Here is a 14,853-nt window from a genome sequence, read left to right on the forward strand (position 1 = left end):
TTTGTTACAATTCTTTCCATCAGTAACATGTGATAATTCTGATTACCATCAGGGCTAATGCAGCTTCAACTTCCTGTAAATGAGTTCTGCAGATGCTGCATCAATGCTCGTGTCAGGTGAGAGTTCCTTCTGTCCACTGCCTTCAGTGTGAGTGGACATCAGGGAAGAGTGCAGGGAAAGCAGGAAAATGCATCAACATGTTCTTCTCCCAGAGGGAGCAGCGCTAGCAGGAAACCCAGGCCTGATAGTGTACTGTTGTCTAAGTGTGTCTGTGATCGTCTGTGCTTTGACTTTGTTCGGTAACAGCACAGACAAGAAAAAAGGATCGCTTTAAAAACGTGTCCATGGCGTCAGACGAGCTGATGGGAAGCTAAGAAATCTGCAAAATGTGGAAATGGAGCCTTAATGGAGCCAGACATAAAACTGATTCTTTAGACAGTAGTAGTGAAAAGTATGTAAGAGCTTTAGTGTTTATTAGTATAGTGGAGGTTACATCACTACAATCACAGAAAATGAGAAATGATATTCCACAGCATTCACCTAATGATGATATGACTCATTATGGATTTACTGATCAATTTACAAAACCCAATGAAAACAGTGGCAACAATAATGTTACTTTTTCATAAATTAAAAGCTAATTTTAGCTGTTTGAGTCTTTTCATTGATAGATGTAGACCGTAGAAAGAAAATAGTCCCCACATGAAGAATATGTAACAAGGGCTGTAATGAATGAATTCCATCAGATTCAAGACAACGCAAACATCCTCTCAGCCGAAATCTCCAAACCAGAGAAACCCAAACTTAAATAGTGCAGATGATTTGGAGATGGACTGTCCTTAAAACACAGCTGACGGTCATATAATGACATTTATGAGTTTGACCTTTTACCCTCTTAAATATCAACTTTAAAAATGACACGTGGATAAATCCAGAGGTTTACTTTTGCTGCCTGAGCTCGAAAAGAACTTTAAAGAAACAGTTTGTGTTTCATCTCTCGTGGTAATCTCACCTTCACGCCAACATCAACAATATGTCTGCTCTCTGACGGCCTCGTTACAAGTAGCTGAGTAAACTGCACGGTTGATTTACTCTCCAGTATGTGGCATCAAACTGCTCCTCACAAGCATCTAGCTGCCTTTCTAAATGTGATTTTGTATTTAAAGCACATTCAAATAAATTACACTGTCATGCTGCAGTTGCACAATATAATGTGCTGTTCATAAAATTGATATCACAGTGGACAGTTAAGATATTGTAGTGAATAAATTTCCAAGAGTGGTTGGCGAGCAGACCATTTAAGTTTGTGTACTGTGCTAATGGAAGGAAACAGGAGCTCGAAGTAAGACTCACACTGTTAGCAGCCTCGCAGTCACAGCGAGCGGCAGCCTTCACCACCAACCCGTCAATGAAATGTTTAACGAGAAAATATTGGCTCTGAGCTGAAAGATTCTCTTTGTGGATAATTATAGAACATATGCTGCTCTGTGACCCGACCTGAGGCGGAGTTGTGATACGTGTGTGTGTCTGCAGCGCACACGCTGAGCGGCGGCAGGATCCAGTGGATTGTTGTTTAGTGGGGGAGACAGGAAAAGGGGAGGTGGGGGGCTGGTTGCTGCCATGTAGGTACAGAAAGCTGTACTGAGAAGTCTTTGTGCAACACACACACACACACACACACACACATGCACGCACACACACGTTGGGTATTCATATCTTGTGGGGACATCTAATTGATATAATGCTTTCCCTAGCCCCTTACCCTAACCATGAAAAATTAATGCCTAATCCTATCATAACCCCACAAAGATGTGAATACACACCCACACACACACACACAAAGTTGGCCTGTTGTCATGTGTGTGCTGTTACAGTGTCACATGCTTCAGTTCAGGCTTCAGACTCCTGGAAACACGAAGTTTCTGACAGTTTGCTCTAATCTTGGATCTGCATGATGTCACAGGGAGCAGTTATCTCTAACATAGTCACATCAGACACACAGTCATAGAAACCCCGCCCAGCTGATGTGCACATATTCTGTTTGTGAAGGACAGCCAATTAGAAGAATACTGGATTATTGGCCTTAGAGCCCCTTTAGACCTGCTGTACGGCGCCTTGTGAGCGGCACTGTACAGCAAAGTTGACTTCTCACCTGCTGTCCTGTTACTGCAGGTTGTGCAACTAGTTTTTTGTAATCTGGCGCCTTGTGCTGCACAGTTTCTGCTGCTGTTTTAATGGTGCATCAGTACAGAAGCTCAGAGTATACACGTGGAGATGTTGGAGCAGTTTGAAAATGTGAGACTTAGTGGAAAAAACCCTGCAGTTCCTTTGCGTGGTGTTTTATCAGTGCTCATGTGGCGTCACTTATTGTTCAGAAGAATACTGCAGCGGTTACCTGTGAGGTCAGGGTGAGCACAAATACAAGCAGCTCTGCGATGACGTTTCTGGTGGCAGGTGAAGCGACCAGTGCAGCGGGGTACTGGGGCCTTTAAAGGGAGAGAAACTGAGGCCACCCAGGGGGAGTATAAGCTAATAAAGTATGAAATATGGAGGTGGAAATTAACATAATAGGTCCCTTTACATAAAAACCATAAAAAAACACATTTTCTTGAAACATTTTCCTACATGAACTCAATCACGTCACAGTAGAGACTGCCCTATGTGACATGAGTAGTGCACATTTGTCGCGCTTACTAAAAATTACTACCAGGGCCCTGATTAGGATTTCACCGTGTCAGGAGCTGGATCTAATATTGTGTAAGTGGGAACAATCTGACTGTAGTCTGATACATCCTGAACTTCAAACTCAATAACAACCACATTAATTTTATTCACACACTTGTAACAATGGACTGAATACTATTTTTCAGTAATTAGAAAAATAACTTTGCTTTTGATCATCTTTGTTTGAAGATAGAAGGAATCGAGATCTGTGTAATACGAGGGACTGAAGCTATGATGATTGAAGCGTTCTGCACAGGACAGTGACAAAATGATAAAGACATAACCACCAGTTAACCTTGAAAACATAAAAGCAAGAAAAATGTGCTCCAAATGTTTGGCTGAACTTTCGCTGCAGAGACGCTCGTGAAAATATGTGGACGAGAGTGAAAGAGAAGAGAGAAAGTGGGCGAGGAGACGGAGGGAAAGGCAACGAGACAAACAGAGACACAAACTGAAAAAAGAGCCTTTGTGCTCGGCTACATCTGTTGACTCATTACTCTGAGCTGAGCCAGTGATGACCGCAGTCTCTGGCTGCCAGTCAGACAGCGATAAACCCCCGAAGGACCCCTCTCTGTGGGCCTAAATGAAAGAGAGGTGGCTTTCATGCTGCCTGTTTGAATTGACCCAGTGCCTCAAACATAAACACGTCCCAGACTTTATCATTATCCCCCTGCTGCTGCGGGAGCTGCTCGCCTGCAGGCACATTAGGGTCTGTGTGTCTGCCTGCAGCCTTCTATTAGCAGGTATTGCTGTGCACCTTATCCAGGTGTGTTACGCTGAGTGTTTTATGAAGGGGCAGGCCTGGAATGTTTCACTGCCATTGTCATTATTAACACTTTACAGAGTCTCTAATCACTCTGATGAGCTTCAAGAGATTAAACATTTTTCAGTCGTGTGAGTGGAGAATATGTTCGAAAATATAAGGTATAAGACAGCTACTGTGTACTTAATGAAAACACTGAAGATGCCAATGATTTTTTGTTGCTTTTGTCCTCAGACCCCCAGAAAATCTTACATTTTAAGGCTCCATACAAGTACGCATCATGGCAATGGTTCAGAAATAATATGCCTCAGCATTAGAACCCCTGAAAGCACATTCCTGTTGTGTACGTATTCAGTAATAGCTGAAAAAAATCCAGAACGTATCTACATGACCAACAGCTGCTAATACAAATAACATGGTGAGCCGCACAGGTGGAGCTGGTTTTTAATTTAGACATCCATTCACAATTAAATTCACATTGTATTCAAAAATCTGTCACAGTCATCGTCATACAGAGTCGTCAGGCCTGAATCGTAGGATAGAAGTTACACGTTTGTTATTAATGAGGACAAAGCTCAAAGGACAAAGCACTTCAGTTGCTCTCAAGAATGATTAAGTGTGTCTGATGTGATCTAGGAATGTCTTCCAGAGGTGATTTCTAATTTGTGTGTGTTTAGGCACACATATTACACACAAATAACTTTGAAGGATTAGATAAGAATCGAGGTATGCGCTGATGAGGCTCGTGCCTGTTCGAGGATCGTCAGCATGGGAAAGAAGGAAAGAGTGATCTCCTGTGTCCAAGTTTGATGTCTTGCAGACTAATCTGTCCATCCTAACCTCTTCCATCTGCAGACATTAAAGCTTTATGACAACACTGCAGTGTGTGACTGAGTCTCAAAGTGGGCACTATCTTTCTCGTCTTTTCTTCACAGTTTGATCCTGTTCCAATCTATCTGAGCCCAGCTGCGAGCGACCCGTCTGCTCGATCGATATCATTTGGATGAAGATGAGACAACTGAGCGCATTCATCCTGTTGACCCTGGCTGTCCTCGCAACAGCCAGACCAAAAACAGGTCAGTGTGCAGATACTGTGAGAATCACTGAAAATTATTTTAGAGTTTAATTCTAAGAAAATAAATGAAAGAAAAGGAAGTCTGGAAAAATGAGAGATAAATGTTTAATGATGAGCATTTGGATGATCAAAAGAACTGGGAACTAATGTGGGTTTGGATCACAATAGAAACACAGAGTCACGACACAAAGACAAACCAAAGCCTAAACAATGCGAAGCTATGATTTATGGGGAGATTTTAAATCAGATGCTTTCAGTGGATTGCAGAGAGTCGATAACTATAAACAATGGTTTAAACAACCATGTGATAGCACAATTACACCTTTACCAGAGCCAAATGTTTTTCACTTTAAGGGTAGCTTTGCATGAACAGTTCAAAATAATCCTTGGTGGCGTCCTTTTTTTTTTTTTTTTTTTCACCTGTCCCGTTTGGTTCTTTTGCCATCAGAATTATTGTCTAAAGGCGAAGAAAGATGCCCAACGGATTTACTTTACCAAATGGACCATCCCAGCCTTGCCGTAATGGTCCATTTGATTCACCTTTTATTGTTTATTTTATTTTCACTTGCTGAATACGGGACAGACTTGACTGGTGGAAAGAAAGGGGAGAAAGAAAGAGGGAAAGAAAAACAACTGAGAAGAGGGACGGGGAAAAAGGGCAAAAAACAAAAACCAACAGAATAAGTAGACAAAAAATACATATATCGATCACCTGGATCACCTGTTGAGAAAGAAAAAAGAAAGCAAGCAGAAGAAAATGAGTAATAAACAACATCACAATGATATATGAGAATATGACAGTAAATACTTAATATTAAACATTATTGTGCAGCACGTGAGATCGACAGCGCACAGTGTGCTTTGAGGTAGGAGCCAAAAAGGGTGGTGGCGTCCTTGTTGAACTTTTGGCTCACAGGGATGCACCCACATTTACACAGAGTCTTTGTTGTTTAAGCTTTCGACATGTTTGATATTAACATTTAAATGTGTCCTCTAAAAGGAGGAAAACATAATAATTTAAATTTAAAATGTCTAATATAAGGTGTTTGTGATGACTGAGATCATGTTAGCTAACTATGAACACATAGTGACATGCGTGTGGCTATATTGAGTTCAAAACTGTTTTTAACTTTTGGAGTCACAGTTTAATTTAATTGACCAAATTAGGACTAAGAAACAGTAGAAACCCAAATTTAGATAGAAAATGTAAAAAAGAAGGGTTGGGAACTTTTTTAGAAAAAAAATCAGCAGCAGTTATAACCTGTAAATGTTACTGAATAGGACTCTTTATACAAGCGTGTGAATTATGACTTCTGTGAAAGGCACGAATGTTTCAGGACGTATCATTGACACCTATACATTACATCTGCGGCTGACCTGATTTATGTGACCAGACAATGCAGTGGACGTGTTTATAAGGCGTTAAAAATTGGCCACTGCTGACGTCTATTTGAACCTAAAGATGGATTCCAGCGGTCCCACATGTCTGCTTATTCTGACACTGAGTCTCGTCTGTTCTGACTTTCACTTTGTGTGAAGAAATTCTGGATGGGCATTAATCAAACAGTTTCTTTCCAACTCGTAAAGCCACACCACAAACACAAGCCCACCTCATACCTCATTCATGACGGCAGCGTTTTTGAACCTAGATGATGTTACAACATGGGAGCGCGTCCGAAAAAAATAAAGACAAAAACAGGTGTCCTGTGGCAGCTGACGCCACCGAGAAGCAGCGCTCAGGTGGTAAATAATGTTTGCTGTACCGATGTTTGAGGAAGGCGTCTGCTGCTGCCGTGCTTCAGAGAGAGAGAGTAAAATCCACACAATTTAAAAAGAAAGTCAAAAAAAGAGAGAAGCAGCCTTTTCTCCCACTGATCAGTCACAACAGTAAAATTGTTTAGGTTTTCCTCAGAGCATCAAATCCTTTCACACGAGACACGACACCTCATGTGAACATTAGCAGTCGACTGTTTGGGGCCTGTGAGTCTCCTCCTTGCATTAACATCTTGCAGAGGCCACGTCTGTGTTTCATGCAAAAAATGTGTCGAAATCATATTTTACTACTACAGCTCCTGAAAGTGAAACAGCCCACTGCGTCCCACTGAAATTCATTAAACACAGATTACAAATATATTTTAAAAAAGGCTCAGCAGCTTCCTGAGCTGGACACTGCGGTAAACATCACTCAAACAGGAGTGAAGCATTTGTTGGGGAATAATTTGTGTAATATATTACGACACAATAAAAATCCCCATCTTTCATGTTTTCTGGGATACTCTTCTTTTCCCCCATTGTTGAAACATCCAGTTTGAACAGATTCTGCTTTTCTTTTTTTCTTCCAGAACCTGCACAGAAATGTAAGACTGGTCCGATGGATCTAGTCTTCCTCATCGACAGCTCCCGCAGCGTTAGGCCACATGAGTTTGAGACCATGAGGAAGTTTATGATTGACATCATTAACACCCTGGATATTGGACTAAATGCCACCAGAGTGGGAGTTGTTCAATATTCCAGTCAGGTAGAGTAACCAGACAGAACCCAGACCTCCTTTCACGTTGTACTCCTTCATCTTGACAGCTAACCCTTCTCATCACTACCTGGTCTTAAGATCACGTTTTAATCTTTGATTGTACTTCGCTGCTTTCAGGTCCGCACTGAGTTCACTCTGAAGACTCACGGCAGGCTAAGCAACATAGTGAAAGCCATCAATCAGATCATCCCCCTCGCTCAGGGTACCATGACCGGACTCGCCATCAGATACATGATGAATGAAGCTTTCACTCCCGAGGCTGGAGACAGGCCAAAGGTACGTATTGGATGTCTTACACCCAATGAACCATTTTGTAACCATTTCCTTTAGTTGTGCTGGTGGTTTCAGGCATTTTAAATCTTTACTTTCCTTTTTAACTATCTGTATTTAAATCATCACAGAAATAAATATAATTCAACAAAACCTCTTTTATGTGCAAAAACTCAAATGTTCTCATGGTTGAAAACTTTCTACTTCACCTTGGCTCTGATCCTGAGGTTTCCACCCCTGACACAGAAACAGGAGTGGCCAGCCAGTGGTAAAGTTAGTTAGGGGCTGTGCATATGCTTATTTCATCCAGTATCTACTATTCTGTAGAACTTTGTTATAACAGAACTTTGAGCAGAACTATCCAACCTTCAGTTCCTTCAGAACTATGCCATGACTCAGACATTTCTATCTGGGTCATGGGGGCAGCAGTCTAAGCCCAGGGTTACCTCTTCCAGGTCCTCTGGGGGGGACACCAAAGCATTCCCAAGTCAGCCAAGAGATATAATCTCTCCAATGTGTCCTGGGCCTCCTGGGAGGAATGCCAAGGACACAAAAGACATTTAAAAAAAGTGTAGATGTAGCTGTAGGCGTTGTAAAGGTCTAGTGCAGTTTGGATTGGACAGCAGTCAAGAGCTGAGGCCCTGGCAGGCCAAACTCTACCTGATGAAGTTAGCTCTTAGGATAATAAAAATAAAAAATAATAATTAAAACACTAAAATGTTTCTGAATTTATGGGCTAAAAAAACAAAGATGGAAGGGACGTCAATAACAGCTGTCTGTGGTTGGTTGTGCCGATGGCTTCAGGTTCCAAATGTGGCCGTGATCGTGACAGACGGACGTCCTCAGGACCGCGTGGCTGAGGTGGCAGCTGAGGCAAGAGAAAAAGGCATTGAGATCTATGCTGTGGGCGTGGCCAGGGCAGATATGACATCACTGAGGGCCATGGCATCACCGCCCTTCGAGGACCACGTCTTCCTGGTTGAGTCCTTTGATCTCATTCATCAGTTTGGCATCCAGTTCCAGGATAAGCTCTGCGGTAAGACTGTAGCACAGGAAATACAAAGTATACAAGTAACTGCTATTACTATATAGAGATGGACCGATCCGATATTAAGTATCGGTATCGGTCCGATACTGACCTAAATTACTGGATCGGATATCGGCAAGAAATTAAAAAATGTAATCCGATCCATTAAATATCAAAAAAGCACCTCACAAAACTTGCGACACGACGTAACTCGGCTTGTAACCGTAGCACGTAGAAGCAGTGTGCTCACGTGATAGAGCGGCTGTGTTTATTTGTAGCCTCGCTAGCAATCCAGCATTTCATCTCCGAGGAAGTTATCCCAGAGAGAAGTAAAGCAAGTGTGTAAGTTCATCTCTGAATGTTCTCTCTCCCTCTCCTGCTGCTACTTCAATCGTGAAACTGCTTAATGATCAGCTGATCGGCTTTTCTGTCCCGAGTCCGTCTCTCTTGTTTGTTTATCGCCCACTTTGCACCAGAAAGAGGAAAACAGCGGCTGAACAACAGCAGCACGTTTAACCTTGATAAGCTGTTGTTAGAATTTATTTAATATTACTTTCTACACCAGGATCCTTTTCTATGTAGCTGACGGCTGGTAACTGTGCAGGGGCGGATCTAGCAAAGTTTAGCCAGGGGGGCCGATAGGGCATTAACAGGGAAAAGGGGGCACAAAGACATACTTATCTTTCTTATTCTCATTTAAAATGTCTAGCTTTTAATAAATAATTATCTGAATCTTACACCCAAAGTTTTAATCTGATGTAAAATGTATAGAAGTCCATTACTGTATATAGTAACTGTTAAGTCTAATATACCCTAGTAAGCTATAGTACTTTTTCCTTTGGGAAAGTACCATCTGTGCAGTCTGCAATTCTGTTGAAGAAAGATGTTGAATATATTTAATTATTCTTGAAAAATAATTTATTTCTGTGCATTTTTTTCACACTGCATCAAATTAAAGTTGATTACGTCGATTAAGCATCATGAGGTGGAGGGTGGGGGGTGGGGTGGTTCCCTTTTTTTTTTTTTTGCTGGGAGTTTGCAACCCTATTAGTTAGGTTGCTTAATATTTCTGCTAAGTACTCTTTAACATACCAGAATAGTAAGGATGGAGTAGGTTTAAGTTTATTAGATTGATCAGTGTTGCTGAACTATGAAATATTTTGGGTGCAGTGTATTTTTTACATACAGGTATAACAGAATAGCTTTAGTGTTGTTGTTTATTTAAACTTGAGTATAAACTTATACAAAATGCAGCAAGATATTAAAAAAAACAGTTTTACTGATTAAAAAACACACTATATCGGATTAATATCGGTATCGGCAGATATCCAAATTTATGATATCGGTATCGGTATCGGACATAAAAAAGTGGTATCGTGCCATCTCTATTACTATATTTGGTGCTTTTAATTTGTCTTATTATTTCTAATACTTCTGTTATATTCTGTAGTATATTTGTTTATTCTGCATCTACCTGTTACCACTTATATATCATACTATGTTTTTATTTCTAAACAAAATGTCATTGTACCTGAGAAGAATGACGATTATGAGATTCAGCTTTTAATCAGCAAAAAAATAACATTTACCCTGAGCTGGAGTCAGTTAAGATGAGTTGTGTAACTAGTAAGTTTTAAGATTCGTGTGAGTGCAAAATCTTACTGGAATGTAAAAACTTTCCACTCTTTAAGGATTTGGAAGTTTTGTTTTTATAAAATCTCCATCTAAAAGATTTTGTATTACAAATGGATCACTTTTATTTAAAGTCACCTTAATGTAAGAGCAGTAAAAAACTTCAGCTAAATCTGTGGGATTAAAATTTCATGACATTGGCTTCATCTGGTGCAACATAGATTTTTTATGTAATTAAAAACACAACGTCTAGCTCGAGTTAAAATAAAAAAAATAAAAAAATCTGTCTGACCGCACATAACCTAATACTTTTTCATAACAACCTCTGCAAATCCCTTAAGTACTCGATATTTCCTCATGCTGCTATTATTCAACACTGGACTACAGCTAAAAAAAACATTCTGGTCCTGCAGTGGGAGATGCAAAATGCAGACGAATAAAATAAATACAAAAAGTAAATCAGTGAAATAAAATAGGCTCTCAGTGAAAATGAAGAGTCCTGTAGCTAAAACTAAGGGCTAAAACCAATAATCCCATCATGCTTTGCAGATGAAGCTGTAGAGATTGTGTCGTGACTGCAGACGAGGCCTAGTGAAGATGTATTTTCATGAAGTGTTTTTCTTTGATTAGTTTTGGTTCTCAGAGCTTTTCATTTTACAGTTTTCCTTCAGGGGCACCAATAATTCCTTTCTACAGAAAAAACACAAAGTTGTTGGAAATATGATTTTGATTTTGTGATAATAAGCTGCAAGTTAAATATATTGAAGCTGGTTTTCTGAATGCTGATCTGACACAGGCGTGGATCTGTGTCTGGAGTCAGACCATGGCTGTGAGCACATCTGTGAGAGCACTCCTGGATCCTACCACTGCCTCTGTCTGCCCGGATACACTGTGAACGATGACGGGAAGACATGCGCAGGTAATTTGCAGTTTGCTCCCACTATACTAAACTATATACAGCTACCAGCAAAATCAAAAGGAAAACTGTCTTTCCCTTTTGAACTCTGTATTTTTATTTTTGTCTTCTACTGGAGTAGATTTGCATGACCTGCAGCTGTCTGAAACTAGCTGTTTTAGCTCTTTCTTCTTAAAAGCTAATACAAGCCGACAATTCAATAAAAAATAACTCTTTTATTGGGTGAATGTCAAAATCTGAGAACAAAGTTCAAAAAAGTTTCAGGGAAAACACAAAGAGACAGACAGCTTAACAAAGGACAGAGAACATTCAGGCCCCACAGAGTGATTAATGATGGGAAACAGGAGGGAGAGGAACACAGGTTAATGACAGAATAATCAAAAACTAAAAGCAGCGGAATAACACCAAAATAAAACAAACACTCACAAGAAAAATAGCAAGAAACAAAAAATAACATGAAAGCAACTAAAAAACGCAGCTCCAGTCAGCTTTTTTCTGATTGGTTAAGCAGCAGAAGGCGGGTCCTCTGTGCTCACAACAATGCTGTCCTCTCAGCACCGAGGTGTAAAAGTTATATTGTTACTTCTTTAGAGTTATTTGATATTATATTTTGCACTATCCTACTGTGTGTTACTGTATACTAGTATTCTTATTGTATATATTCTATATCTTATTCCTGTGTTCCTCTGTTTCTCTTGCTGCATTGAGCATGTGTATGACAAAAGATTTTCCCTCGGGATAAATAAAGTTCTTAAATTATCTTATCTTATCTTAAAACTAGAAAAAAAACTGCCTGAAACAGAGAATTTTCAGGAAGTTTTTCTGGCTTACAGGGGAAACTTGAAAATATAAAACTTTGTCCTTTAGCACATGTGTGACAGAAAAAACAGAATAAAAGAAAAGAAAAAGTCAGTTTTAGAACCAGAAAATCAAACAAACACTGGAGAGTGCTTATAAAAAGTAATATCATTCGTGTGTGTGTGTGTGTGTGTGTCTGTGTGTGTGTGTGTGTGTGTGTGTGTGTGTGTGTGTGTGTGTGTGTTTAGCCATAGATCTGTGTGCTGAGAGAAAACATAACTGTGAACAAATCTGCGTCAGCTCCCCGGGCTCCTTCACCTGTGACTGCAACAAAGGATACAAACTGAACAACGACAAGAGGACCTGCTCAAGTTAGTCACACACACACACACACACACACACACACACACACACACACACACACACACACACACACACACACACAATGTACAAGCAAATTCACACATCTCATATCGATCACCTTTATGCTATTGATTGAAATGTGTTCTGCTGTCATTGATTCTGCTGCTTGGTGAGTGTGGGTTTGCATTTTGTTCCTCCGTCTCCAGTTTGTACAATTAAAACTTTTGGTAGATCTGCTTTGAAACTTTCCTCACACTGCAGGAAGTAACATACACACATGTACACCCACCTTAGCTGCACACAGTCAGGACACATGAGGCTGATTTATGAGACGCATTTAAATGAAAATCTCTAAAGCACAAGTTAACAAGTATAAATTCTCAAACAGTACAGTATGTTTACACTAGAGCCTTAATCTCAATGCATTCTAGTCATGCTGTGTTTCATAAGCCAGGACATCGAGTCCCGCACTCCTAATTAGCATGAGGCTGAGGTTTAAGCTAGTTTATGGAACTTGGAACATCTGGTACGATGTGTTTCTTCTGAAAACCTTTGACAATCGTTCTTGTTTATCTAAGATATACAGACTCAGTCTGCTGATTTTCTCGCCTCAAATGTTTCAGAAGACATTTCACTGGACTGTTCATCAAAGTATGAGAAGGTTTCCGTGTGAGCCAGCACGTCAGTTGTGGTTTGAAATCCTGGGACAGAAAGCGAGCACGAGCTTTTCACCTAATCAGTTACAGCTCAGTGTTTGCATGTTTGTGGCATGCACTAAGAGATGGAGAGCACCTGTCAGTCTCCGATAGCATCACTGCCTCGTGGCTCACCTGTCAACAGTATGAACCCTTGCAGTACCAAACCCATGTGGAGAGATACAATTAGAAATGATCATTTAATTGTATTTGTATATCAGCTTATTGCAGTAAGACTCATTCACAAATAAGGTTCATATTTGGGACAGAGCAAAGCAGGTAAAAGCCGAGACAAGGGGAACATAAATGCAACCCACACATTTGGCTGCTGTCCTCTCTTCTGCTTATGGCCTCGCTGCTTTCCTCCCCTCAGTGATCGACTACTGTTCATTTGGGAACCACAGTTGCGATCATGAGTGTGTGAGTGTGCTCAATGGCTATCGCTGTCGCTGTAACGAGGGACACAGGCTGCTGGAGGACGGCAAGACCTGCCAGGGTAAGCAGAGCGAACATGGAAGAAAAATCATAAACGGTTAATAACACAGCCACGATGTCCACTGCTGTTATGACGGAGGTGAGGATCTGATTTCTTTACACTGACACCGGCCTGACCCAGCCGCTAATGCATGATTCAGAACATTAACGTTTCCCAAATGTATCTCTGGATTCGGTTACTAGCTAATCATGACATTATGTAGAGCGCTGGAAGAAATCCACAATACTAAATTATCATTTTGAGGTTACCACAAGATGATGAAAAACACTTTAATGATCCCTTTTTTTAAAAAAAAAATCGAGTCGAGACCTGAGAGATGGTGCCAGAGTAAAGCAGCATGACTAATATGCAGTAGCTTTTTTTCAGTCCCCACTCAAACTTTATAGAATTACTCAAGATACGGGAATAATTCAAGGAGTGTTTCAGCATGGAAAAATAAGCACAGGTACAGTAGAGAGCATGCAAAGGCCTAGAATACCAATTTTTGGTGTTCTTGGGACACTTCTGCTACAGCAGCAATGTGGCAGAAAGCAGAAACATTCGATTCCTAGTATGACCAGCGGGGTAGCATGTGATTGTTAAAGAAGCCCTATTCTGCTCATTTCCACCTCCATAACTTTATCTTTGAGGCTTTGCATGATTCAAAATAATTCATCTTATACTGAACCTCTGTGCAGGTCTTCAGTTCATATTCTGTCTGAAACAAGCTGTGTTCGCTCCAGAGCTTTGTATTAGGTATATCCCCTCTGTGACATCATAGATCCAAAAGTAGAAAAAAAAAGCTGTCTGAAATGTGACGTGTTCAGAGTCATCTGATGCCTGAAATGAGTGCTTGCTTCACAGCGACTACTTGTGAATATTATTTACACATGACTCATTTTAAAGACTAGAACTCTTTAGCATTAACTGCAATACATGCTGCGCCCAGTGCATCAGGAAGCATGTCGTGTGTCTTTAAAGTTACTGATGTGTCACCTTTCTGAACAAAGTTACAAACAACATAAAAATGAATAAACTGCTTTGAAGTTATTCTGACTTAAAGGATGAAACAGCAAAGAGAAAATGTCATTTAAAGTTTTAAAGAAGAAAAAGAGCTTGCTTGTAGGATCTCCTCAGGAAGTTGTTACAAAACATAAACAGAGTCCCGATCGAGCTCCTACTTTTGATGCATTTCCATGCTCTTTAACATAAAAATAAATCTGGTGGACCTTGGGCCCAACTTTGGAAGGACTGACATCAGAGGTTATGAGAGGGGCTACAACAAGAAAATTACCAATGGAGTCCTCATTTTCTTCCCATTTAAATAACGCCAACATCTACATCTGTGGCCTGCTTCTTTGAATTTCCTGACATTAGTTGTTCTGACTTTCAGCCCCAAAGTGTTGAGTTTTCTGGTGTCAGCCTTTTGGCTTTGGGACCAGTCTTATGTTTGTTAGCAATGCTTAGCTTAAAAGCAAAATGGGTCTTTGGTAAAAAAAAAAAAAAAAAAAAGGCAGGAAGCGTTTACTGAGGACTTCACGTAAGGTGTCAGACTGATGCAGAGACAATAACATCAACAGCTGCA

At 40.4% G+C, this 14,853-nt stretch overlaps 1 protein-coding gene across 3 annotated transcripts in view; it reads left to right on the forward strand.

Moving 5' to 3' along the window:
- The window catches only part of matn4 (matrilin 4), a 34,111-nt gene that overhangs the window by 11,118 nt on the left and 8,140 nt on the right, over window positions 1-14,853 (forward strand). For all 3 annotated transcript variants that reach the window (XM_063473362.1, XM_063473363.1, XM_063473361.1), the window contains exons 2-8: window positions 4,423-4,563; window positions 6,905-7,080; window positions 7,210-7,368; window positions 8,167-8,398; window positions 10,818-10,940; window positions 11,984-12,106; window positions 13,167-13,289. In XM_063473362.1, coding sequence (XP_063329432.1) covers window positions 4,491-4,563; window positions 6,905-7,080; window positions 7,210-7,368; window positions 8,167-8,398; window positions 10,818-10,940; window positions 11,984-12,106; window positions 13,167-13,289 — 1,009 coding nt within the window. In that variant the 5' untranslated portion in view covers window positions 4,423-4,490. The remainder of the gene's footprint in view (window positions 1-4,422; window positions 4,564-6,904; window positions 7,081-7,209; window positions 7,369-8,166; window positions 8,399-10,817; window positions 10,941-11,983; window positions 12,107-13,166; window positions 13,290-14,853) is intronic.

Source organism: Pelmatolapia mariae, linkage group LG5 (genome assembly GCF_036321145.2).
Source record: "Pelmatolapia mariae isolate MD_Pm_ZW linkage group LG5, Pm_UMD_F_2, whole genome shotgun sequence".
Lineage (NCBI taxonomy): Eukaryota > Metazoa > Chordata > Actinopteri > Cichliformes > Cichlidae > Pelmatolapia > Pelmatolapia mariae.